The sequence below is a fragment of the Balaenoptera physalus genome (assembly GCF_965194825.1).
Source record: "Balaenoptera physalus genome assembly, chromosome: 16".
NCBI lineage: Eukaryota > Metazoa > Chordata > Mammalia > Artiodactyla > Balaenopteridae > Balaenoptera > Balaenoptera physalus.
The window spans coordinates 76,834,504-76,860,873 of record NC_138898.1 but is presented as its reverse complement, the minus strand read 5'-3'; the positions used below and the strand labels follow the sequence as shown (position 1 = coordinate 76,860,873).

The 26,370-nt window shown below is 49.0% G+C and overlaps 2 protein-coding genes and 1 long non-coding RNA gene across 4 annotated transcripts; 2 read left to right on the top strand and 1 right to left on the bottom strand.

The window, feature by feature from the left end:
* Positions 1-5,905: 5,905 nt before the first annotated feature.
* On the top strand, positions 5,906-9,083 carry LOC309644899 (uncharacterized protein; the record flags this gene model as incomplete). The annotated part of the gene is made up of 4 exons (XM_082429163.1): positions 5,906-5,936; positions 6,913-7,340; positions 7,546-7,660; positions 7,904-9,083. The coding sequence occupies 4 exons, from the start codon at positions 5,906-5,908 to the stop codon at positions 8,113-8,115; spliced, it is 786 nt and encodes a 261-aa protein (XP_082285289.1). The 3' UTR covers positions 8,116-9,083.
* Positions 9,084-10,273: 1,190 nt separating this feature from the next.
* On the bottom strand, positions 10,274-17,119 carry LOC309645051. Its single transcript, XR_014254707.1, has 2 exons — positions 16,522-17,119; positions 10,274-13,256 (listed from the first exon to the last, which is right to left on the bottom strand). It is a non-coding gene; the product is annotated as an uncharacterized lncRNA (long non-coding RNA).
* Positions 17,120-17,192: 73 nt separating this feature from the next.
* On the top strand, positions 17,193-22,672 carry LOC309645031 (uncharacterized protein). Of its 2 annotated transcripts, none has more exons than XM_082429524.1 (3): positions 17,193-17,728; positions 17,931-18,044; positions 19,743-22,672. In XM_082429524.1, the coding sequence occupies exons 1-3, from the start codon at positions 17,524-17,526 to the stop codon at positions 20,924-20,926; spliced, it is 1,503 nt and encodes a 500-aa protein (XP_082285650.1). In that variant the 5' UTR covers positions 17,193-17,523; the 3' UTR covers positions 20,927-22,672. The 2 variants fall into 2 exon arrangements, with proteins under 2 accessions (XP_082285650.1, XP_082285651.1); XM_082429525.1 differs by having other exon boundaries at positions 17,685-17,823.
* Positions 22,673-26,370: the final 3,698 nt, after the last annotated feature.

Here is a 26,370-nt window from a genome sequence, read left to right as displayed (position 1 = left end):
CACCCTCCACCCCCATGTTGGACAACCCAAAAATGTCTCTATACATTGCCAAACACCCCCTGAGGGGTGCGGTAGTGGGGAGTCACCTCCCCAAAGTGGGGAATCACTGGCCTAGAGGATATAATGACAGTTGGAACCAAGGGAAAGAGGTTGGATGCCTGAACCTTGGGAAAATGTACTTTTTTTTTTTTAATTAAAAAAAAACTTATTTATTTTTGGCTGCGTTGGGTTTTCGTTGGTGCGCGCGGGCTTTCTTTAGTTGCGGCGAGCGGGAGCTACTCTTCGTTGCAGCGCACGGGCTTCTCCTTGCGGTGGCTTCTCTTGTTGCGGAGCACGGGCTCTAGGCGCGCAGGCTCAGGAGTTGTGGCGCACGGGCTTAGTTGCCCTGTGGCACGTGGGATCTTCGGCACTGGCAGTCGGATTCTTAACCACTGCGCCACCAGGGAAGTCCCCGGGAAAATGTACTTTAAAAATGGGGAATGTAACAAAGAAGACAAAGATGAGCCAAAAAACAAAACAAAAAGGGATTCAGAAGCCACTGGAAGAAAGTAGCAGAGAGATTTAACAAGGAGGTTAGCAGGTCTTGGAGAGAATTGTTTTAGCGGAACAGCAGGACGAGAGCCTGGTTGGCATGGGTTTATGTGTGTGTTTGTGTGCACACGTACGTGTCCTAGGTGGGACAGGTGATGAAAATGTAGGTGCAGTCCAGTAGCCAGTAACAACGGGAAAGCAAAGAAAACTTTTTTTCGTTACTTCAATATTTTTGAAAAATTGCTCTGCCAGCAGTAGCTGTATAGCACAACGGTTAGGATACATGGGCTTCAAAGTCAGATACATTGGATTCTATTGCTGGCTCCTTAATTTAGTGGTGTTTATGTTACAGCGGAGAGTTTCTTACTGGATTGAGCTTGAGCACCCCCCTTCGGAAAGTGAGATGATCAGCCTCATGGGGTTGTTTAAAGGATTAAATGAGAGAATGTATTTGAAGTGTTTCACACTGTTCCTGGCACATGGTGTGGGTTGTTGTTTTTCTTGTTACACTACAGTTATTAGATGCTTAGGAGCAACAGAGAATAAGATTATGACTTTGCCCACTCAGCCCTCAGAGCGATGGAGAAAAGGGAAGAGGGTGCTTCTGTAAGTCACTGAAGTCCAGCTGGTGGTCAGGGACTCTATGCCAGGAGTGTGTCTGAGCTGCTTAAGTGCCAAGATGGCTCAGAAGGAAAAGCCCTAGTGATTAGGTCAGAAAGACCACTGGACTTGGAGCCAGAGAGACCTGGGTACCAGTCACCCAGTCTCAGTGTTCTTATTCTCCCCCCGCAACCCCGCAATGTTCTTATTCTTAAATAGGGACCACACTCCCTACCCTCACATGGAGTGTTGATCAGGGTTAGATGATTGTAAGAAGGTTGTTGTGCACCTGGGGCAATGTAGAAATTCCACAAAGGTGCTCAGCTCCCTACTGGCTTCTCTCAGGACAGGAACCCAGTTAATTTTGCGGCCAGGACGCACTCTCCGAGGCCTTGTGGGTCAGCAGAACAGAAGGAGCTGAGGTGGAATAGCCCAGAGGACGCTGACCAATGCGGGCTCGCTACATGGTAACCTCCGGGGACTCCTGATCCTGTTCTTGGGAACCCGGCCTCCTGTCAGGCGTTACCTAGCAACAGCGTCCTAGAGTCTGGCCCAAGAGGCCAATCAGTGCGTACTTAGTTATTTCAGTGATGGGAACAGTCCAGTCACCGGGCGCTGTCAAAAGCCACCTCCTCAAGCTAATCTCCGCAAGCACCAATGAGGGGTTAGGAATTTTAAGAGCCGGAGCTGAGTATTCGGAGCTGGCTCTTATTTGATAAGACCAACTGGGGGGAAAGAATGACCAGCCTCCGACTGCATCTGAATGATGGTTGTGAAGGCAGATCGCCGCCATATTCTCTTAGGGCGTTTTCCGGTACCGTTGTCCACTCTGAGTACCAGAGTGACCCATGACGTTGTGGTTCCTCTGTTTGGGCCGCAGCTTGGCCCCACGCAAAGCCAAATCCGGGCTGACTCAGACACCGGGTCTAGCAGGGCAGTGTCTCCTTGGTCCGGAAAAGAGAGTGGCCTTTGGATTGGGGCATCTAGGACCTGGGGACTGGAAGAATTCAAGGGCCGCCCTAGTCCCGTTCCCCATCTGCAGCCCAGAGCCTGGATCCGAGCCGCGGAGGCTGTAAGCTGTGTAGCTTTGCCGCGTGGCGGAGTATTTCTTCTTGGAGAAGTGGTGAAATCCGAGGCGCAGAAGGTCCTTTACCAAAAGTGATACTAGAGACCTATGGCCACCTGGGGGCGTGAGGCCCTTTAGTGGTCTCCTCCCTTTGCCCATTTTTGCTCACTCTTTATTCATCTATTCACGATGTACCCATGCCAGTTCTTGGGCTAGAACTGCAGATGCGGACTACTCAGACAGGGCAAAATGCCTGGAGCAGAGGGGAACAGAGGGGATAGTGGGCTGAGGCTTGGGGAGGGACTGTCCTAGAGTGTCTCTTGAAAGCCTTTTTTTTTTTTTTTTTTTTTTTTAATAATTTACTATGACCATCTTGCTGTGTCTATGACTACAACATAGTTTTTTTTTAAACGGCTTTATTGAAATGTTATTCACATATCATGTAATTCACCCATTTAAAGTGTAAAATTCAATGTTTTTTAGTATATTTAGAGTTATGAAACCGTCACCACAATCAACTAAACACATTGTCATCACTCCAGAAAGAAACTCCCCAGCCATCACTCCCCATTCTCCTCTCCTCCAGCCCCTGGCAACCACTGATCTACTTTATCTCTCTGTAGATTTGCCTTTTCTGGACATTTCATGTAAATGGAATCATAAGACATGTGGTCTCTTTTTATCCGGCTTATTTCACTTGGCATGTTTTTAAAGTTCATCCGTATTATAACATGAATCATTATTTAAATTTTTTTTAATAGATTTTATTTTTAGAGTAGTTTAGAGTTCACAGTAGAATTGAGCTGAATGTACAGAGAGTTCCCATATTCCTCTGCCCTCCCCCCAGCCTCCCCCACTATCAACAGCGCATACCAGAGTGGCTCATTTGTTACAATCTATGAACCTACATTGACTCATCATTATCACTCAAAGTCCATAGTTTACATTAAGATTCACTTTTGGTGTTGTACTTCTATGACTTTTGACAAATGCATAATGACGTGTATCCACCATTATTATAGTATCATGTGCAATAGTTTCATTACCCTAAAAATCCTCTGTACTCCAACTATTCATTCCTCCTTTTCCCAACCCCTGGAAACCACTGATCTTTTTATTGTCTCCATGGTTTTGCCTTTTCCAGAATGTCGTATAGTTGGAATCATACAGTAATCACTTAGTAATATGCATTTGAGGTCTCTACATATCTTTTCATGGCCTGATAGGTCATTTCTTTTTAGCGCTAATATTTCACTGTATGGATGTACCACAGTTTATTTATCCATTCACTTACTGAAGGACATCTTGGTTGCTTCCAAGCTTTGGCAATTATGAATACAGTTGCTGTAAACATCTGTGTGCAGGTTTTTGTGTGGACATAATTTATCAACTCCTTTGGGTAAATACCAAGAAGCATAATTGCTGGATCATATAATAAGAGTATGTTTATTTTTCTAAGAAATTGACAGTCTTACAAAATGGCTGTACTAATTTTTTTTCAATGAATTCCTTAGGAGTTTGTATATCATGTCACCTACATATAGCAAGAGTTTTACATCTCTCCAATCTGGATGGCTTTTATTTCGTATTCTTGCCTAATTGTTTTGCCTAGAACAGTATAATGTAACAGAATAAAATGGAAGTGATGAGAACAGTATATATATGTTATAGTATGTAATAATGAGAATAATACTGGTGAATAGAATAGAAATGAAAAGAGTGGGCCTCCTTATCTTGTTCCTGATCTTATGGGAAAAGCATTCAGTCTTTCATCAAGTTGAGGACTTTCCCTTTTACTTCTAGTTGCTGAGTGTTTTTATTATGAAGGGGTGTTGGACTTCGTCAAGTTCTTTTTGCACATCTGTTAAGATGATCCTGTGGTTTTTGTCCTTATTTTATTGACATATGATGTATTACATGAATTGATTTTCAAATGTTAAACCAACCTTGCACTCCTGGGCTAACTCCCATCCAATCATGCTATATAATCCTTTCTATGTGTTGCTGGATTTGGTCTTCTCTTGTATTTTGTTAGGCATTTGTTTTTATTTTTATTTGTGGTAAAATTCACACAACATAAAATTTATCATCTTAACCATTTTTAAGTGTACAGTTCAGTAGTGTTAAGAATACTCACATTGTTGTGCAACCAACCTCCAGACCTTTCTCATCCTGCAAAACTGGAACTCTGTATGTAATAGGGAAGAACCTTTTGTATTCTATCACAAGTTAATCACTAAAGAGATGTTGCCTGTAAGCTTAAATTATACATAATGGCCCATCTCTGGGAACCCTGCTTCCCAGGTAATGAGCATTAAGCTAAATACCTTTGTTTAGCTCACAGGAAACATCCTGACCAGGCCCACCTGTGAATGACTGCCGGAGGAAAAAATTAACACATCCCCTCTGGAGGCAGATGGGAATCAGGAAGTGTTTTGCTTTACTCCCTCCCATTTTTGTATAAAAGGAGCCTGAGTTCTAACTCAGGCAAGATGGTTCTTTGGGCACAAACCCACCATCTTCTCGGTCAGCTGGCTTTCTGAATAAAGTCGTTATTCCTTGCCCCAGCAACTCCTCTCTCGATTATTGGCCTGTCCTGTGGCGAGCAGTACGAGCTTAGACTCAGTAACATATACTCATTAAAAAACTCCCCATATTCCCCTCTCCTCAGCCCATGGTAATCACCCAACCACCATTCTACTTTCTGTTTCTATGAAATTGGCTACTTTAGATACCTCATGTAAGTGGAATCATACGTATTTATCATTTTGTGACTGGCTTATTTCACTCAATGTCCTCAAGTTTCCTCCAAGTTGTAGCATGTGTCATGTTTCCTAACTTTTCATGGCTGGATAATATTCAATTGTATGTAAACACCACATTTTCTTTATCCATTCATTGGTCCATGGACACCTGGGTTGCTTCCACCTCTTGACTATTGTGAATAATGCTGCCATAAACGTGTGTGCATCAATAGCTCCTCAAGACACTGCTTTGAATTCTTTGGGGTATATACCCAAAGTGGAATTTTTGGATCATAAAGTAATTCTAATTTTAACTTTTTGATGCATCACTATAATGTTTTCCAGAGCAACTGCACCATTTTACATTCCCACCAACAGTGCACAAGAATTCCAGTTACTCCACATCCTCACCTGCACTTGTTCTTTTTTTTTTTTTTTTTATAATAGTAGCCATCTTAATGTGTGTGAGGACAGTAGAGTTTTTTGAATATTGAAGACAGGCTTATCTAATCATGTTTTAAACAACTGCTTTTAGTGCAATTTCTCTAGCTCTTTTATGTTTCAGCCAGCTTTTTTCCCTTTCTTCTTTTTTTAATTAATTAATTTTATTTATTAATTTACTTTTGACTGTGTTGGGTCTTCATTGCAGGCTTTCTCTAGTTGTGGCGAGCTGGGGCTACTCTTCATTGTGGTGTGCGGGCTCCTCATTGTGGTGGCTTCTCTTGTTGTGGAGCATGGGCTCTAGGTGCACAGGCTTCAGTAGTTGTGGCACGGGGGCTCAGTAGTTGTAGCTCACAGGCTGTAGAGCGCAGGCTCAGTAGCTGTGGCACATGGGCTTAGTTGCTCTGCGGCATGTGGAATCTTCCCGGACCAGGGCTGGTACCCGTGTCCCCTGCATTGGCAGGCAGATTCTTAACCACTGCGGCACCAGGGAAGTCCTCTCTTTCTTCTTAATTGTTTCACAATGGTTATCTTTTTCTGTGCTCAACTCGGAGGTGAGAGACTATCTTATTCCCTGGGGTGTGTCACTGTGCCCTTCTCTTGGTAGATTCCATATACATCTTAACAGGTAAATACATTGGAAATACGGGCATCATCCGAGGTGAAATATGCAAGAGGCCTACTGTCGTACTCTCAGATGCTTATAGAAGACACTACTAAGCTAGAAGTGAAGTCTGCACTGCATTATGATGCCTTTACTACCTGGGGGCTGCTGGCTCCACTCGGGGCTTTTCCAGTGCCCTAGGCAACTAGACCTGTGTGTATTTGTGTCTCCCTCAGTAGGTTGTAAGCACCACTGGGAGAAGGCACCCTTAGAGCCACCACTTTCTGGTCCCAAGCATTATATTTGCCATGTTAAATCACTTCAGACATGGAGAGCCGCAGGTACTCCAGGACTGAACCTTGAGTCAAGTCCAGTGGAGACCTGAGCATCTGGAAGGCTGTGGAGAGGAATGTAACCTCCACGGCCGAGGCCACTTTGAGTAGCTCCCTGCTCTCTCCCCAGCGCCTACAACTGTGCTCAACCCAGTGGGTGCTCAATAAATGTTTGACCATCATCCAAGTCTCGGTGTAAAGGAGGCAGGGAATCCTAGAGCAACGCAGACGAGGCTCTGGCGAGAGCGGGGCCGAGTGCCGGGCCAGGGAGGAGGCCGGTGCTGTGAGCTCTTGGGCAGCAGGGCTCCGCCGCTGTCCATTGGCACGTACACCCAATACAGCGCCTAGCACCGATCAGGTGCTGAACAGTGGCTGGCTGGGGCTCCAGGAAGATGGCCTGCCCTCAACGCTATTGCCGGCTTCCTTCCAACGGGAACGATTCTCTCAGACCCCATCAGGACGCTGGCTCTTTGCCTTCTGCCGGACACCACCCAATCACAGTGCGCGGGAGGGAGAAGGGCGTGAAGCTCAGCAGCGCCATGACACTTCAGGGCGAAGAGTTTAGGGCCCCGGCGCCGCCTAGCGGTGGGTGAGATTCAACGGCGCTTCCACTGCGCCCGAAGTCATCTTCCCAAGCTCCAACACCGGTCCTTGCAGGACCCGTGAGAATAACATCGGAGGGGTTTTCACTGGCTCCAGGAGAGGCTGGTCGCGGAGCCTTTCGGGCCTCCTCGGCGGCGCTTTGCGTCCGAGCAGAGTCCGGCTTCGGCCCCACTGCGTCCAGAACCCGGCGCCCAGCGGCAAACGCGGGGAAAAGCGCTGGACCCACGGCGCCGCCCCCGGACCCGCTCCTTGCCGGCGGGCAGGGGGAGGCCCGGCCCGGGCGAGGGAGGCCGGGCGCCGTGAGCTTCGCGGACGTGGCCGTGTACTTCTTCCCGGAGGAGTGGGGGTGTCTGCGGCCAGCGCAGAGGGCCCTGTATCGGGACGTGATGCGGGAGACCTACGGCCACCTGGGCGCGCTCGCTGAGGCCCGGGCCTCCCCTTTAACCTTTTTCTTGTGACCGGGGGACCCTTAGACTTCGGTCCGGGCGCGCCTGAGAGTGTGTCTGTTGTTGGGAAGGGTCTTCTCCCCGAGTGATCGGGAGGCTGCACCCCACCCCTGCAGAGGAAGCACCTTCTCTAGGCTCCATCCTCTCACCCTGTCCGCTGTTGGCCCTTCTCCCCTAGGATTTTGCAGGCCCCAAACCGGCCCTCATCTCCTGGATGGAGGGAAGGAAGGAGGCATGGAGCTCGGAGGCCAAGGGTCTCGAGGAGGGGCCGAGGCGCCCAGGATCTGGGATAGGTGAGGAAAACCGAGCTGAGCTGGAAGTCAGCCTCTCTTGGGAGTGAGCCGGGCGACCCTTTCTCCCAGGAGGCCCTCCACACACACAGCCTCTCTTACAGGCCCCAGCTGGTAAGAATCCTCTGAACCTTTTCTTCCAAAGTTTCTTTATTAGACCTGGTGCCTTCCTTGGGTCAAGAATAGGGAGGTAGGGGAAAGAGTAGCTCGGGATAGAACTTACTGAGCCTCCTTCTCTGTGCCCAGAGAGTCTGCATCCTTCAGAAAGGGGCCAGAAGTTCACTTGTGCAGCCGGGACTGTCGGCCCAGGCGGCGACTACTGTTTTTATTCACTGACCTGCTGTGGGTTCCAGTGCCTTGAGAAATCTCAGTCCCTACTGAAATGCCCACATTTAAGGGCTTTAACATGGCAGGTAATTGCTTATTTCTGTCAAGCAGTACTATCCATCACCTTCTGACAATACTACAAGCTTCCAAGCCCTGAATGGCGAAAAACATGGCATCCACCCATGGAATGGGGAACCGCTGCCATGGTTGAAACTGGGGGTTCTGAAACAGGGCCTGCTTCTCCCTTCACATACATCTACCCATGTGGAGAGAAAACAGGTGTGATGCAAGCACTTGAGTCTTCAGTATCAATTCTCTTGTCTCTTTGAAAGCAAGAAAAAGAAGAATGAATGGAGCAACAAAACAGGGGCCAGGGAACTTGAGGATGCCCCTGTGAGGAATGGACCACCAACGAAAGCCAGATTGGCCTTTAAGGACTGCGGCCATTCTTTGCTTCAGGTCCCCACAGACACGGGACACTGGTGCACTCAGACTCCCAAGAGGCCCTACCCCTGCCTGGAATGTAGCCGATCTTTCAGCTACCCCTCCCTCCTGGCCAGCCACCAGCAGGTCCACTCTGGGGAGCAGCTCTTCCCCTGTGACCAGTGTGGACGTTGCTTCCCCCAAAGAGGCAACCTGGCCGTGCATATGCGCACACACACAGGGGAGAAGCCTTTCTCCTGCTCCGATTGTGGAAGGCTCTTTGCCTACCCCTCCATGCTGGTCAGACATTGGCGAATCCACTCTAGAGACCGTCCTTATGTCTGTGGGCCTTGTGGGGCTCAGTTCCTCCCAGAGGGCTCATCCGGTCCATCACCGCGTGCTCCACACAGGGGACAAGCCCTATTCATGTCCAGATTGTGGCCGCAGCTTCCGCCAGACTGCGGCATTGGTCATCCACAGACACAGACATGGTGGGGAGAAGCTGTACCTGTGTACCCAGTGTGGGTACCACTTTACCCACCCTTCCCTCTTGGCCATCCACCAGTGCATCCGCACTAGGCAGAAGCCCCATATCTGTTCTGACTGTGGTCGGGGCTTTGCCTACCCCTCCCTCCTGACCAACCACCAACAGGTCCACTCTGGTGAGTGTCCCTAACCTTGTGCCCACTGCAGTGCCTACTTCGCCCAGCAAAATAACCTGCTCCAGCATCAGCTCATCCATATGGGAGGGAAGCCCTACAAGTGCCCTGATTGTGGCCGCTGCTTCCGGCAAAGTGGCTCTCTGGCCGTCCACAGGCACACCATACAGGGGAGAAGCCCTACTCCTGCCCTGAATGCGGGCACAGATTTACCTCTTCCTGCGTCCACAGGCGCACCCATTCTGTTGAGAGGCCCTTCCTTTGTCCCCAGTGTGGGAAAACCTTTAGGCGAAAGAGTGCTCTGAAAGCCCACCAATGGATCCACTGTACAGGCAGGACAAGTCGGAGGGGTGACAGACCTCTGTCACAACCCCCAGCTCAGACTTCTGTCCATGAGGCCCAGGAACCCTCAGTACACTTCTGGCGTTTTCCAGATATGTTCCAGTAGTGCCACTGTCTCCCAGTTAAGCAGTGTGGAGGAGATAATGTCTTAAGATTCTCCCTCATCAAGTATTGGGAAGGAGGTGTAGAGAGGGCAAGGGACAAGAGAGGGGAGAGAGAGAAAGGGAATCAATCAAAAAGAAGACGGTGGGGGCTGAGCCACATCTGGAGTCTATGAGAGACCTGGGAGCAGAGACCAGAGCTTAGAGGGAGCACATCCAGATTGAATAATCTGCCAGGGAAAGCTTGAGACCCTTCCAGTCCTCTCCTGGCACTGACTGCTGCCTCCTGACAGTCTCAGCTCCCAGTTTTCCCCTAACTCTAGATCTCAGGGAAACAAATCTCAGACCCACTCACCCAGCTTGGAGCCAAATGGAAGCAGAGGATTATAGGCTTTGAAACAGTTTATCCCATATTCAATCTTAACTCTTCCCTTGCCTCATCAACATCTCTCTGACTATAAAATGAGTATGACAGGGACTTCCCTGGCGGTCCAGTGGTTAAGACTCTGCCCTTCCACTGCAGGGGGCCCGGGTTCGACCTCTGGTGGGGGAACTAAGATCCCACATGCCTCGTGGCATGGCCAAAAAAAAAAAAAAAAAAAAGGTATGATAATACTGCCCCCAAGGTGATTGTGAGGATTAAATTATATTTAGTCAAAACTGTACAACAGGGCCTTCCCTGGGTCCAGAAGATGGTGGGGGCTGAGCTAAGGTCCCACATGCCCTGCTGCACAGCCCAAAACAAACAAACCAAAAAACCCCTGTACAACATTAGTTGTTTAGTACAACATTTTCCACATTGTATATCCTCCAAGTTTTGCACACACAGTAGAGATTTTGGAATGTTGAGGACAGCCTTATTTAATAATCATTGCTGGAAACAATGGCTTTTAATGTAATTTTCTATTACTTTTACATGTTTCAGTGAGTTGGAAGCTATTATTACCTTTTTTTTCCCCTTAAGTGACTCACAATGCTTATTTCTGTGCTCAACTCGGAGTTGGGAGACTGTCTCATAATTCCCTGGAGTCTGTCAGTGCTACCACTGTGGCTTAGGCAGCCAGACCTTTGGGTATTTGTGTGTCTCCCTCAGTAGGTTGTAAGCACCACTGGGAGCAGGCACCCTTAGAGCCACCACTTTCTGGTCCCAAGCATTATGTTTGGAGATGTCATGTTAAATCGCTTCAGACGTGGAGAGCCTCAGGTGCTCCAGGACTAAACCTTGAGTCAAGTCCAGTGGAGACCTGAGCATGAGGAAGGCTGTGGAGAGGAATGTAACCTCCACGGCTGAGGACACGTTGAGTAGCTCCCTGCCCTCTATCCAGCGCCTATAACTCTGTTCAACCCAGTAGGCGCTCAATAAATGTTTGACCGTCGTCCAAGTCTGGGTGTAGAGGAGGCAGGGAGCCCGAGAGCAACGCAGACGAGGCTCTGGGGAGAGCGGGGCCAAGTGCGGGGTCAGGAGGAGGCCTGTGCTGTGAGCTCTTGGGCAGCAGGGCAGCGCCGTTGTCCCTTGGCAAGTGTCAGCAGCACGGCGCCTGGCTCGCAGCAGGTGCTGAACAGTAGCTGGCTGGAGCTCTAGGAAAAAGGCCTGCCCTCATGCTACTATCAGCTTCCTTCCAACCGGAACGATTCTCTCAGACCCAATCAGGACGCTGGCTCTTTGCCCTCTGCCGCACGTCACCCAATCACAGTGCACGGGAGGGAAAAGGGCGTGAAGCTCAGCAGCGCCATGACACTTCAGGGCGAAGAGTTTATGGACCTGGTGCTTTGCAGAGGGCTCGCGGTACAGACGTGATGCGGTTGACCCCCGGCTACTTGGGCGCGATCAGAGGCCCGGCCCTCCCCTTTTCTCCCTTGTTACGACACGGGGACCATTCGGCTTCGGTCCGGACACGCCTGAGTGTGTGTCTATTGTTGGGGAGGGTCTTCTCTTTGAGGGTTCATAGGGTTCAGGGGCCGTACCCCACCCCTGCAGAGGAAGCATCTTCTCTAGGCTCCATCCTGTCACCCTGTCCGCTGTTGGCCTCTTCTCCCCTAGTTTCTGTAGCCCCCAACCCTGCCTTCATCTCCTGGATGGAGAGAAAGAAGGAGGTATGGAGCCGGGAGGCGGAGGATCCTGGGGAGGGGGCGAGGCGCCCAGGATCTGGGACAGGTGAGGAAAGCGGAGCTGAGCTGGAAGTCAGCCTCTCTTGGGAGTGAGCCGGGCGGCCCTTTCTCCCAGGAGCCCCTCCCCCTACCTTCCCCAGCCCTTCTCTTTAAAGACCCCAGTTCGTACGAATCCAGTGAACCCTCTCTTCCCAAGTTCTCTTTACCACACCTGGCATCCTCCTTGCCTTCAAGGGAAGCTGGTCCCACTGGTCCGCACTGCGGGTTTGGGGTGAGGCAGCTCTGTTGGGGATTGAGATCTTTTGCCTTCTTTCTGCTTAGAGCATTGCTGTCCAACAGAGCTTTCTTCAGTTATGAGAATGTGCTGTATCTATGCTGTCCAACATAGAAGCCACAATCCACATGTGGCTATTTAGAACTTAAAATGTGGCTAGTGTGCCTGAGGAAGGGAATTTTAACTTTTAGCTAATTTAAGCCTAGATGCCACCATATTTCTGATTGGCCTTGCAGAGGGGCCAGTTCACTTGGTCAGGTTTCTTGGCCCGCCCTTGCCTCTAAGGAAGTACCCTGCCATTTGAAGCTGCCTAGACCCCTCAATATAAGGAATTTAATGACTTGTCACCTTCCAATTAAGATGGCAACAGGTGTTTTTGTGTGCTTAAAAGGCACTGAGATCTCAGTTTGAGAAATGTTTTCACTGAAATGCCCACATCTAAGGTCTTTAACCAGGGAGAGGTGTTAGCTTCCCTATGAAAAGAATTCAGCACTTTCTTATGAGAACACTATACAGTTTTGGAGGCCCTGAGTGAGGAAGAAGGGATGGTACTTTTCCTGAAAAGGGGAAACTTCTGCCTGAGGCAGGTGGGGTATCTCTGGACGAGGGGGTCACACTCAGACCCCTGTGCCTCGGATGAATGGGTACTCAGTCTCACATGCTGCTTCATCTCCATACACAACTGCCTGCTTCCCAGAGAGAGCGAGCGAGCTATGTGGTTCACAGCACCCTGCAATCTTCCCCTGGCTCCAGTGTGGCTGTTGCTTTTGAATGAGTAGGGCACTGGCCACCCACAGAAGGGAGAAGTCCTATTCATGTCTGGACTGTGGGCAGCTCTTTGCCTTCCCTGCACTGTTAGACGCAGAGTGGTAGGTCCACTCTGGTTACCGTCCCCATGTTTCTGGTCATGTGGCATCCACTTTTCCCAGAGGGCTCACCTGGGCTAGCACCAGCTGCTCCACGCAGGACACACCTGTGCCCTATGACCTCCACCTCCACCCGAGCAGGTCCTCTATATCCACAAGTGCAGACGTATGTGCACAGACTGTGGGTGCCACTTTGCATACGCCCACCCCCCCACCCACCCCAGCCAACATGGGCTCGCGCATTGGGTAAGCACCGCCGCTACTGCCTACAAAGTGCTTGCCAGGAAAACGTGCTCTGGCACCAGCTCACCCACACGGGAAAGAAGTCCTGCTGGTGTTGTGACTGGGGGCGGTGCTTCCACCAGAGGCTTCCTTGGCCATTTACAGCCGCGCATACACAGGCGAGAAACGTTCTCCCTGCAGTTGGCATCTGCTTCTACTCCTCCCTCCTGCTCAGCCAAGGGCGCATCCACTCTGATGAGACGCCTTCTCCCTGCACTGAGAGTGGGGAAAGATTCAAGAGAGAGTATGCCCTGAAAGCCAACCAGTGGGTCCATCAGACAAACAGGGAGAGGCAAAGGTGTGGGAGAGCTGGGTAGTCCCTGTGCCAGGCTCCATCCCTGGGGATCAGCCCCCCCAGTTCAAATCCACTATTTCTAAGACAGATTCCAGGAGTATGGGGGACCTGGGTCACACGCTGTGAAGGCTTATGATGGAAGATATCTCTTTTCATCCGAGTGTTGGCCATGCAGGGTGAGCAGAGGCAGGAGAGAGAGGAAAAAAAGGGGGAGATGTACTAAGTGATAAGGTATGTGCCTGCCTTGAAGTCCCCTCCCCCTTCAGAGAGCAGGATATAGAAGTAATCAGAAAGGTGCCTGTGAATTACTTTACTTAGAAAGGGACAGGTTGGGGACTTCCCTGGTGGCGCACTGGTTAAGAATCCGCCTGCCAATGCAGGGGACAGGGGTTCGAGCCCTGGTCCGGGAAGATCCCACATGCTGCAGAGCAACTAAGCCTGTGCGCCACAACTACTGAGCCTGTGCTCTAGAGCCCACGAGCCACAACTACTGAGCCTGCGTGCCGCAACTACTGAAGCCCGCGTGCCTAGAGCCCGTGCTCCGCAACAAGAGAAGCCACCACAGTGAGAAGGCTGCGCACCACAGCGAAGAGTAGCCCCCGCTCGCTGCAACTAGAGAAAGCCCGTGCAGCAACGAAGACCCAACGCAGCCAAAAATAAAATAAATTTATTAAAAAAAAAAAAAAAGAAAGGGACAGGTTGGAACTAGCCTACATGAATCTGTTAAGGTAAGTCCTTCAGGACTCATTACTCTCTCCCAGGATTAAGTACACTGCTTGCTCAAGTCTGGGTTTATGGTGCAATGACATCTTAGGCAAAGGTGAGGTTTGTCAGTCTATAAGGTGAAGTCCACATGTACTAACTATAATCAGAAGTTGTACTTTCAGGCACTGCCCCTCACTGAGCATGAAACAAGGAGAAATTAATCTCGAAGACTTTCAAAACCCAATTTGGAGCTGCCAGTGCAACACAGGGGACATTCCAGGTTCAAATCTCATCCCTGCCTTTACTAACAGGTTCTGGGCAAGCTGCTCAACCTTCTGAAATGTCCTCATAATGACTCTGGAAGGATAATCATCCTCATAGGGACTCTGAAGATGAGTTTCAACTGAGATCATTTATATCAATTTCAACCATGCCATTTTTAAAAATAAATTTATTTATTTATATTTTTATTTTTGGCTGCATTGGGTCTTCGTTGCTGTGTGCGGGCTTTGTCTAGTTGTGGCGAGCGGGGGCTACTCTTCGTTGCAGTGCTTGGGCTTCTCATTGCGGTGGCTTCTCTTGTTGTGGAGCACAGGCTCTAGGTGCACAGGCTTCAGTAGTTGTGGCACGCGGGCCCAGTAGTTGTGGCTCGCGGGCTCTAGAGCGCAGGCTCAGTAGTTGTGGTGCACGGGCTTAGTTGCTCTGCAGCATGTGGGATCTTCCCGGACCAGGGCTCGAACCCGTGTCCCCTGCATTGGCAGCTGGATTCTTAACCACTGCGCCACCAGGGAAGTCCCTCAACCATGCCATTTTAAGTCTTCTGTCACTTATAGACATTGTTTTACTCTGATGCTTTTATAAAATGAAGATCTTCAAGGAGATTCATAAAGGACTTTTTGACAAATAAGACTTTTGATGACTTTTAGATCTTACCACTGAACTGGATAAAAAATTACAAAACTCTAACAGGAAACCTGATGGCTTCTTCCAGATTAACAGGAATTAATTACATGGGACTGAATGAACTGATAAATATGATTTATAATTTTATGACTTTTTGTCTAAAATATTACTGGCTCGCTTTTAATCTGTTTTCCAGAAAACCTTTCCTCTTATGCTATGACCTACAACAAGTTGATAAAGTATACCTCTGTATTGTAAATGAAGATAAAACATTGATCTTTTTCTCTCTGCCTGATCCCTCCAGAATTTGGCTTCTCTAGCTAGCTCCCCTCTGGACTTGATGGCTTCTTGCGACCAGGTTACAACTAGTTATACTAATCATTGAAATCTGTTCTCTTTTTGTTGTTCTCAAATTGGTTATGCTTTGTGTCTCTCTCTGCTGTACTATGACCTTATTAATGTTACTAGCTATATTACTTATATCCTGTCTATTTTATAAGATTGTTACCTCTTGCATTACCTAATGTATCACCAGGCCTCCAACAAAACTAATGATGGCTAAATGTCTTGAGGCAATTGATCATATACATAACTCTATGTAAAATAATTGTAACAGTGAGACTCTAGATATGGAGAAGCAACAAGGGAAAACATTTCCTGCATTATAGGAACAGACTAGTAAAACACACGATCCAGAGAATTTTAGGTTATTAACAGGGCCTAATCCAAAAATAGCACATTGGGGGACTTCCCTGGTGGCACAGTGGTTAAGACTCCGTGTTCCCAATGCAGGGAGCCTGGGTTCGACCCCTGGTCAGGGAACTAAGATCCCACATGCATACCGCAACTAAGAGTTCGCATGCCACAACTAAGGAGCCGGTGAGCCGCAACTAAGAAGCACATCTGCCACAACTGGCACAACCAAATAAAAATTTTAAAAATTAAAAAAAAAAAAAAAACAGAAACAGCACATTGGGTGGCTGATCAACAAAATCTTCCTCTGACCTAGGAATGAGAATTCCATGACAAATTGACCATGAAATGCCTCCCAAACCTTGGTCGAATTTATGACCAAGAGGGGGCCCTGTGTGGGAGCTCCCTGGTGGCCTAGTGGTTAGGATTCCGGGCTTTCACTGCCATGGCTTGGGTTCAATCCTTAGTCAGGGAACTGAGATCACACAAGCCGCTGGGCGTGGCCAAAAAAAAAAGAAGGGGCCCTGTGGAAAGGGAACCTTGCCTGCCATTTGGTAAACAACAAATGCTGCCGGCCATCAAGTTATCAGCCACTGCAGCCACCAGGCCCTCCTACTCCCTACCAAGGTGTGCCTTGAGGGAAATTCAAGATGGAAAAATACAGGAAACATTCTGTGCTCTGGATACTGGCTAGATAGTTAAGCTGCATAGCTAAAGAACAATTTCAACAAGCCCAGACTCTTGCATCTTCCCATATATAGAAAAGCCCTAAAATCATTAACTTGAAATGTCTGTTTTTTTGTGATTAGCAATAATGTTTTGATGTTCAAATATATATATTTTTTTTCCAGCAAAAACTGCTATATATCCTGGCTCCCCCCTTACCTCTTTGGAGCAGTTCCTCAGAGCTGAGAGGATAGTCCTCAGTAAGGTCCTGGAAAAAAACTCAACTCGCAACTTTTAGGTTGTACGTTTTCTTCAGTTGGACAAAATCTTTGTTCTCCTTACTAGCAAGTACCCTCTGAGATTTTCCTCATCAGTAGAACCAGGATGATAATCATCATTTCACACATGGTAGCAAAAAATAAATACGTTGAACGTGTAATATGTTGGGCATGGTACCTGCGCACAGGAAACGCTAACGCTAATTCCCTTCCCCAAAAGGCAAGGAGGGAGTTACCCACTATCGCAAGCGAAGGCTCCTCTGAGAAAGCCAGGAAAGGAGACCCAGGGATATTCCAGCCCCGGGTTGGCCAGAGTGGCTCCGTCGCTCAAATCCTTCCCTCCCTCAGCTAGGCTGCGCCTCCAAGAAACAGAGGTTCATTACTGATCCCAGGCGGGGTCGCCCCTTCCCGCCTCCAGACTCCCGGGCAGTCACCCGACACCGAGGGTCCGGCTTTCTGCCCTTACGCTTCCGTTGGCTTCGTTCAAACAGGCCGCTTTTGGCAACACCCAATCAGAATACTCGATCTTAGGCCGCCGCCCAATGACCGCGTGGAATAGGGGGGGGGGGGAAAGGGCGTGAAGCCCAATCGCAGCGCCATCACACTTGAGGGCAAAGAGGTTAGGCAGCCGGCATGGCGCTCCGGTCAATAAAATCGATAGCTGGAAGCTGTCTGTGTTTCAGGCAAAGGCGGTGCAGTAGCGGCGCCGCCATTTTCCCCGAAGGCATCTTCCGGTGCCTTTCACCCAAGTTCGGGCAGGAGTTTCCTGAATAACAGCGAAAGGTTTCCGTTAGCCCCGCCGGCGGCCGATTCCTGTTCCTTCCTGGTCTCCCCAGGCACGCTCCGCCCGGGTCCGGCTTGGGCTCCCAAATCCCGGGGCCCGCCAGCGCCCAGCGGCCAAGGCCGGGACCGGGAAAGCCGTGGCGCCGGCTTGTCGGGTCCAATGGCACGGCCTTCGGCTCCGCTCCCCGCGCGGGGACCAGGAGAGGCCGGACCCGGCCGGAGAAGGGGAAGGAGGCCGAGGGCGGTGAAGTTCGGGGACGTGGCCTTGTACTTCTCCCCGGAGGAGTGGGGGTGTCTGCGGCCCGCGCAGAGGGCCCTGTACCGGGACGTGATGCAGGAGACCTACGGCCACCTGGGCGCGCTCGGTGAGGCCCACCCCAGTCCGCTTCCGCGGGACCCGAGGGGATGGAGGAACTGGGGATCGGAGTCCAGAGTGTCCAGGGTCCTGGCCTGCGAAGAGGTTGTGTCGGGCGGGAGGACAGGGGCTTGGCAGGAGATGCCACCGGGTAGATAAGTCTACCCAGCGTTATGTACGAGCTGGGCCTCTGACTGATTCTCCTTCCCCAGGGTGCGCAGGTCCCAAACCAGCCCTCATCGCCTGGTTGGAACGAAATACCGATGATTGGGAACCGGCTGCTCTGGATCCACAGGAGTGCCCAAGGCGGGTAACAGTCCAAAGAAGTAAGTGAAAAATGCCTCTGGAGGGCTTGCAGCCCCTAATGACTCAGTCCAGAGTTTCCGTGGCTAGCGGTACCTATGACCCACGCTCCATTTACCGTGTTCGTTTTTACAACTTCAAGGTTCTTGTCTCTTTCATGGTGTCGAGTCCCTCTACCAAAGATTCACTTGTCAGTTTGTAAACTGACCACCTGCAGTTGTCTGTTGTGTAAATGGATCAGTGAGCTTTTCAAAAGAGCTGCAACCCTCCTGCCTCCTTCCCAGGACTCTGTCTCCAGCATGCTTTGAATTGGGCTCTGACTGAGAGAGCCTATACCTCTGAGTTTTCCAGGTTTTGGGTGAAGGGATCTTATGGGGAACAGTGGCCTGGGGTGCAGGGGCCTCTTTTTGCCCTTCTGGCAGAATGACCCCCATCAGTGCAGGAATCTGCAAGTCTCCTCAGGATCAAGCAAGGCTCTGATTAAGGCCATTCAGGTAGAAGGGCCCCCCAGGTCCACCTACAGTGGCAGATGCAACTGTCTGGGCTGGAGTTTCTGTGCCAGATTCTCTAAGAGTAGGGCTATCTTTCTAAGATTCAGATCTGACATGATATTTTCTTTCCTGGACCCCATCCCAGAACTACTCATTTACTCTTATGGATGTCTAGGAACATATACATATTTTAATAGCCTCAGTTGATTCGGATGTACGTTTAGGTTTGGTTCTCACAGTGTGGTCCTCAGACCAGCAGCAGCAGCAGCAGCATCACTCGGGAATGTATTAGAAAATGCAAATTCCTGGGCCCCGTCCTAGACATGTTGAATCTAAAACTGGGGGTAGGGCCTAGCAGTCTGTTTCATTAAACCCTCCAAATGATTCGGATCACAATAAAATTTGAGAAGCATTGGCTTAAAGGGCCTTATGACCTAGTCAATGCCAAATCATACCTCATTTGTTTCCACTTCCTGCCTTATACTTACCTCTTCAAAAACTTAAAAAAAAATTTTTTTAATTTTAATTATTTTATTCATTTGTTTATTTTTGGCCATGTTATGCGGCATGCGGGATCTTAGTTCCTAGACCAGGGATCGAACCCCTACCCCCTGCAGTGGAAGTGCTGACCTCCAGGGAAGTCCCCAAAACTTTTTAAAATTAATTAATTAATTAATTAATTAATTTTTGGCTGAGTTGGGTCTTTTGCTGCGCGCAGGCTTTCTCTAGTTGTGGCGAGCGGGGCTACTCTTCCTTGCAGTGCATGGGCTTCTCATTGCAGTGGCTTCTCTTGTTGCAGAGCTGGGGCTCTAGACGTGCGGGCTTCAGTAGTTGAGGCTCATGGGCTCTAGAGCGCAGGCTCAGTAGTTGTGGCGCACAGGCTTAGTTGCTCCGCGGCATGTGGGATCTTCCCGGTCCAGGACTCAAACCCGTGTCCCCTGCATTGGCAGGAGGATTCTTAACCACTGCGCCACCAAGGAAGCCCCCAAACCCTTTTTAAAATCAGCTTAATCTCCTCCAAGAAACCTTCCCTGATTTCTCCAAGCTGGATAAGGGGTTCCTGTAATACCCTCCATATTTCCATAGCCGTATGTCACACTTAGTTGGTTGTCTTTGTCACTAACATTCCTTGAAGACGGGCCGAGTCTGTTTTATAACCTGTAACACTGTAATAGGAAAGAGTAGGAGCCCAGTGTTTGTTAAATTAATTTCTTCTTTGTGTTCCTGTAGAAACCAGAACCAGAAAGAAGAATGAAGAGAAGGAAGTATTCCCGCCTAAGGAGGCACCCCGCAAGGGGAAGCGAGGCCGCCGGCCCAGCAAACCCCGCCTGATCCCCAGGCAGACATCCGGAGGTCCCATCTGCCCTGACTGTGGTTGTACCTTTCCCGATCACCCGGCCCTGCAGAGCCACAAGTGTGCCCAGAATCTGAAAAAGCCTTACCCTTGCCCAGACTGTGGGCGCCGCTTTTCCTACCCGTCCCTGCTGGTCAGTCACCGGCGGGCACACTCTGGGGAGTGTCCCTACGTTTGTGACCAGTGTGGCAAGCGGTTCTCCCAGCGCAAGAACCTCTCCCAGCACCAGGTTATCCACACAGGCGAGAAGCCCTACCATTGTCCTGACTGTGGCCGCTGCTTCCGGAGGAGCAGGTCCTTGGCCAATCACCGGACCACACACACAGGTGAAAAACCCCACCAGTGCCCCAGCTGCGGGCGTCGCTTCGCCTACCCCTCCCTGCTCGCCATCCACCAGCGCACACACACCGGAGAGAAGCCCTACACCTGCCTGGAATGCAACCGGCGCTTCCGCCAGCGCACCGCCCTGGTCATCCACCAGCGCATCCACACGGGCGAGAAGCCCTACCCGTGCCCGGACTGCGAGCGGCGCTTCTCCTCCTCTTCTCGCCTGGTCAGTCACCGGCGGGTGCACTCCGGAGAGCGTCCCTATGCCTGCGAACACTGCGAGGCCCGCTTCTCCCAGCGCAGCACGCTGCTTCAGCACCAGCTCTTGCACACGGGAGAGAAGCCCTACCCCTGCCCGGACTGCGGACGTGCCTTCCGGCGGAGCGGTTCCCTCGCCATACACCGCAGCACGCACACCGAGGAGAAACTGCACGTGTGTGACGACTGTGGCCGCCGCTTCGCCTACCCCTCACTGCTGGCCAGTCACCGGCGCGTCCACTCGGGCGAGCGGCCCTATGCCTGCGACCTGTGCTCCAAGCGGTTCGCCCAGTGGAGCCACCTGGCTCAGCACCAGCTCCTGCACACTGGGGAGAAGCCCTTCCCCTGCCTCGAGTGTGGCCGTTGCTTCCGCCAGAGGTGGTCTCTGGCCGTCCACAAGTGTAGCCCCGGGGTCCAGAACTGTAGCCCTAGATCTGCTATAGGGGCGCCTAGCCAGAAAGGCAACGCCCTTTAGAATGGGAAGGACTGTGTAAGTTCATTTTTTTTCGCGGAGGGGCCCAGAAAAGGGAAGGGGCCCCCGGTCATACAGGGCAGAGTCAGAACTAAAACCCAGGTCTCTTGCTACACAGAGCTGAACTTTATTCTACCACGCTGGCTGCCTTAATACGTGTGTCTAGAACAGACAGTCCCAGTAGGAGACGTGACATTATTTGGTTAAAGTTTTCCAACCTACCCTATCCTAAAAGAATTTCTGTGTGTGGATATCGGGCTAAAAGTTCTCCCCATCTGATTTACAGGCTTTGTGTTTTCTAGTTTGTGCATGCAGGGATTACCTGTCCCCTTGCATGCAGTCAGGAGGATCCCATTTATGCGGAGCAAGATCTCCTCCTCCTCTGCCTCTTCCTCCATGCCAGGTTTAAACAAACCTGGTTTAGCCCCCTTTTGACGATATTCCTGCCAAGTGGTCTTCTACCCTTTAAAACCTCCCTTGACAGGGAGCTCACTACCTCACAAGGCAGGTCATTTCACTGTGGGACAGCTCTGACAATTAGAAGGCCCTTAAGAACAACATTCTCCTTCCCTGGAAGCCTTGCCCAGTATATGTTTAAAGCTTGATCTACATGGCAGCCCTTCAGAAAACTTAACCACAAATACTTTGCCCCCATGTTTTCAGGTTAATTAGCATTAATTTGGTCAGTCATTCCTTAAAGATAGGTTTTCAAGTCCCACACATGATCTCTCCCCAAACAGGTGCTGGTTTTTCAATGTCCTTTTTAAAGGATCATACAAAGTAAGCCAGCATCACAGTATACACTATACCTCCTTGGTCTGTACTTGTTTTAACAGCTCTAGATTGCATTGGATTTGGGGGTGGTAACAGTGTACCAGGAATTTATTGGGTTTCAGACACCTAGATACCTAAGCTTTTTCTTTTGTTCTAAAACCACATGCTGTGAAGTAAGTCGTCTGCACCCTGTGTTTGGAAAGTTGGTTCAAGATGGGTCTGGGACATAAGCGCAGTGAGTTTTGGGAGAAGATTAATTTTAAGGAAAAACAGGGGAGCTGTGGTCTAGGCAGCAAGAAGTAGAACCAGGACCAGCTTGTTGTACTTTATCTGGTGGATTTGGATTAGTTCCAGGCAGCCAGTAGCTGGAAAATTCTTGAGAACTGGGTCTCACTCCTCCCTGAGTCTCATCAGAATCAGGAGACACTAGCACAGAACCTTCCATGAGTCCTCTGTGAACATTTTCCATGAAATGAAGTGAGGCCATTCAAGGGGGTTAAAGAGTTAGGTAACTGAATACAAAGCAGGAAGAGTCCGTAGTCATCAAGTTGTGTTTATGCCCTGCCTCCCTCATATAAGCTCCAGACAGCAGCAGCAGCAGCAATGTGTTTTAATTTTGATATGCCTCCATGGCACCCATTCCTAAGTAGGTGTGCAGTAAAGCTTTACTGAATTAAGTAAACAAGGCCTACCACTTTGCCTTGGGTAGCTGTACCAAACTGAATTTCCAAACATGACATATCTCATATTCCAACAGCTGGTGTGGGTCATCCTCCTACCCTGTTGCTTCTTCCCTCAGTCCACCTGATATCAGCCCCAGGGGGGTGTAGCTGGGGCACACAGTATTTGTAATTACCTGTTCTGGTATTTAGCAAGTTGCATTGTAACTGTTTGTTTCTCCTTGGATTGATGGGCTACCCCAAAAGCAGGGGTCATACCGGATTGGGTTTCATTAAAATGTCTGATGAATGATTATGTTCTGTGTGGAATCACTGTTTATAAAATGTAAATCTAGTTCCTTGACTAAGTAGACATTTTGACAGTTCTGATGGAAACCTGCCCTTCCCTAGCAGAAACGTATTAGAATTCTGCCTAGCTTCCTGTTTTAGAACTGCCTCTTTTCCCTACCTCTATCACCAGGCTGACCCAACTACTTCCTTACCTAGGAATTTTAGAAATTTCTTTGGGCCTGGATTGTAACTCATAAACTTGGGAGCCGTTGGTAGGCAAGTCCCAGTATGTGGTCTGTGGAGGGCCGAGATGACAGACAAGTTCTTAGGTTTCCTAATGCACTTCAGTCCCAGGATCCCTTTGACAATTAACTGTAGTCAGTGGGAGATCCCAGTATTCTTCCAAGTAATTCTCCCTTCTGCTTCAGGTAGTTTAAGTTGAGTTTCTGTTACTTGCAACCAAAAGAATTAACTAATCCACAGCCCCAATATGGGTATATCTCCCATCTGCCTTCATGCCTATATGTGAGCTATGAAGAAAAAAAAATCACAGTGCTGCTGAGAGGGGCCAGCCTTTCCACTCCATCCTCAGCTGAACTTTCAACATTGTTTATGTCTTTTATAGCCCCAAACCAGTGACTGCCTTCCCCTTCACTAAGAAAACACAGGAGGCCAAATAGGAACTCCCTTAACATTCCACTCCCTGCTGTGACTCCATATTTACCAGTGTGACCACTCGTACTTGCTTCTGACCCACCTCATGGGAAGTCCCTCATATGCAGAGCTTGTCAGTATAGGTGTGCCTGGATTTTATCTACTTATGCCCTCTCAGGGACTTTGCTCCATCTATTATTCTCTCTTAGTTTTATGGTTTCAGAGTCCCTCTCTTGCCTGGAATATATACATGCCAACCTATAAACATGGTAAAATCTGTCTTTGAAAACAAAGAAATTTCCCTTTGGCCTCAGTCCCCATCTCCTATTTTCAGCTAAGTTTTTTAAAACAACAGTAGCCTACATTCACTACATCCACTCCGTTTATTCTTTGGCCTACTGCAATAGTATTCTAGCTATTTTGTTGAGCATTTATGATGTGCCATGTACCGTGGCATTAAGCATTTTATATACATGCCAATCTATAGTTGGTACGAGAACCCCATAAAGTCAGTGTTAGGAGATGCTCCTCCATGGGTCTCTCATGTTGCTACACATCTTGCTGAGTATGCCAAAAAACACAAGGCTCTGCCCTCAGCAAATTCTCAGACTTGAGCCAATTCCAGACCTAGAGCCCCTTGAATAAGGGAAGGCTGGGTCCCCTTGATGAAGGACCATGTTACATTGGCAAAGACACTGTAAAACTTCTTCCTACCCTTTTCCAAATGTACCTGCAGCCATCTACCAGGGTGGCTGGGCATGGGAGAAGGGAAGTAACTAGAGTTTTCAGGGATTCTAATTCTTAGAGATCCAAATGAGAGAAATATATTAAATAAGACAAAATAAAATGTTCTTCCAGAAATAAACCCTTGTATTTATGATCAACTGATTTGCAACAAAGGTGCCAAGACACTGCAAGGAAAAAGTCTTTTCAACAAGTGGTGCTGGGACATGAAAAAGAATGAAGTTGGGGGACTTCCCTGGTGGTCCAGTCTGAACCTGCCTTAAGAATCTGCCTTCCAATGCAGGGGGCGTGGGTTCAATCCCTGGTTGGGGAACTAAGATCTCACATGCCACGCAGCCAAAAAAAAAAAAAAAAAAGTAAAAAAAGTAAAATAACTCAGGAAGGACATAAGAAACTGGTAACAGAAGTTGCCTCTAGGGAGGGGAAAGGGACTAGAGGAGAGACTTTTTGTAAAAAATTGAAGCATAATACACAAATAAGTTCACATATCACAAGTGTACAGCTCAATTTTCACAAACTGAACACATCTGAGTAACCAGCACCTAGAACAGGAATCAGAATCTCATCAGCACCCTAGAAGCAAAAAAGGTAACACTCTATCCCGATTCTTAATAGCGTGCATTAGTTTTGCCTGTTTTTATACTTTATATGAATAGAATCATGTATACTATTTTGTGTCTGGCTTCTTTTGCTCAACATTCGTCTATAAGATTCATCCGTATTATGCATGTGGTTGTAGATGATTCATTCTCATTCCTGAATGGTATTCCATTTGGTGACTATCCCACTTTGTTTATTCATTCTATTGTTGTGGATAGTTTCCAGTTTTGAGCTATTGCAACTCGTGTTGCTGTGAGCACGTCTTTCAGTAAACATATGTATTCATTTCTGTTGGGTATACACCTAGGAATGAAATTACTAGGTTATAGGGTATGGCATATTTTCAGCTTTATTATATACTGCCAGCTTTCCAGAGTGACTGTACCAACTGACACTCCACCAGTAGTATAAGAGTTCAACACTTGTGAAACTTACTTTTGACTATTTATTCTTTTGCATTTGGTTATATTATGAAATAAAATGCAGGGACTTCCCTGGTGGCGCAGTGGTTAAGAATCCACCTGCCAATGCAGGGGACATGGGTTCGAGCCCTGGTCCAGGAAGATCCCACATGCTGTGGAGCAACTAAGCCCGTGCGCCACAACTACTGAGCTTACGCTCTAGAGCCCGTGAGCCACAACTACTGAGCCCACATGCCGCAACTACTGAAGCCTGTGCTCCTAGAGCCCATGCTCCGCAACAAGAGAAGCCACCGCAGTGAGAAGCCCGTGCACTGCAAGGAAGAGTAGCCCCTGCTCGCCGCAACTAGAGAAAGGCCGCACGCAGCAGTGAAGACCCAACGCAGCCAAAAAATAAATAAAATAAATTTATTTAAAAATAAGAGTTGTGGGCTTCCCTGGTGGCGCAGTGGTTGAGAATCTGCCTGCTAATGCAGGGGACACGGGTCCGAGCCCTGGTCTGGGAAGATCCCACATGCCGCGGAGCGGCTGGGCCCGTGAGCCACAATTGCTGAGCCTGCGCGTCTGGAGCCTGTGCTCCGCAGCGAGAGAGGCCGTGATGGTGAGAGGCCCGCGCACAGTGATGAGGAGTGGCTCCCGCTTCCCACAACTGGAGAGAGCCCTCGCACAGAAGCGAAGACCCAACACAGCCATAAATAAAAAATAATAAATAAATAAATTAAAAAAAAAAAAAGTAAAAACTAACATAATTAAAAAAAAAAAAAAGAGTTGTGTACAAATTGAGATGCCTGTGTACTGATCCTCAAAACAACCAACAAAATCTCAATTATGAAAGAAAACAAAACAAAAATGAAGATAGTTTAAGGGACCACTGAGAGGACATCAAGCAGACTAACATTTGCATTGTAGGGTCCCAGAAGGAGGAGAGAGAGAAAGGAACAGAAAACCTATTTGAAGAAATAATGGCTGAAAAGTTCCTTAACCTGGCAAAGGAACCAGACAACCAAGTCCAGGAAGCACTGAGTCCCAAAAAAGATGTACCCAAAGAGACCCACACCAAAGACACATAATTAAAATGTCAAAAGTTAAAGACGGTTTTCAAACTTTCAAAAGCACGGGCTCCAGGCGCGCAGGCTTCAGTAGTTGAGGCACATGGGCTCAGTAGTTGTGGCTCATGGGCTCTAGAGCACAGGCTCAGTAGTTGTGGTGCACGGGCTTAGTTACTCCACGGCATGTGGGATCTTCCCAGACCACGGATCGAACCCGTGTCCCCTGCATTGGCAGGCGGATTCTCAACCACTGCGCC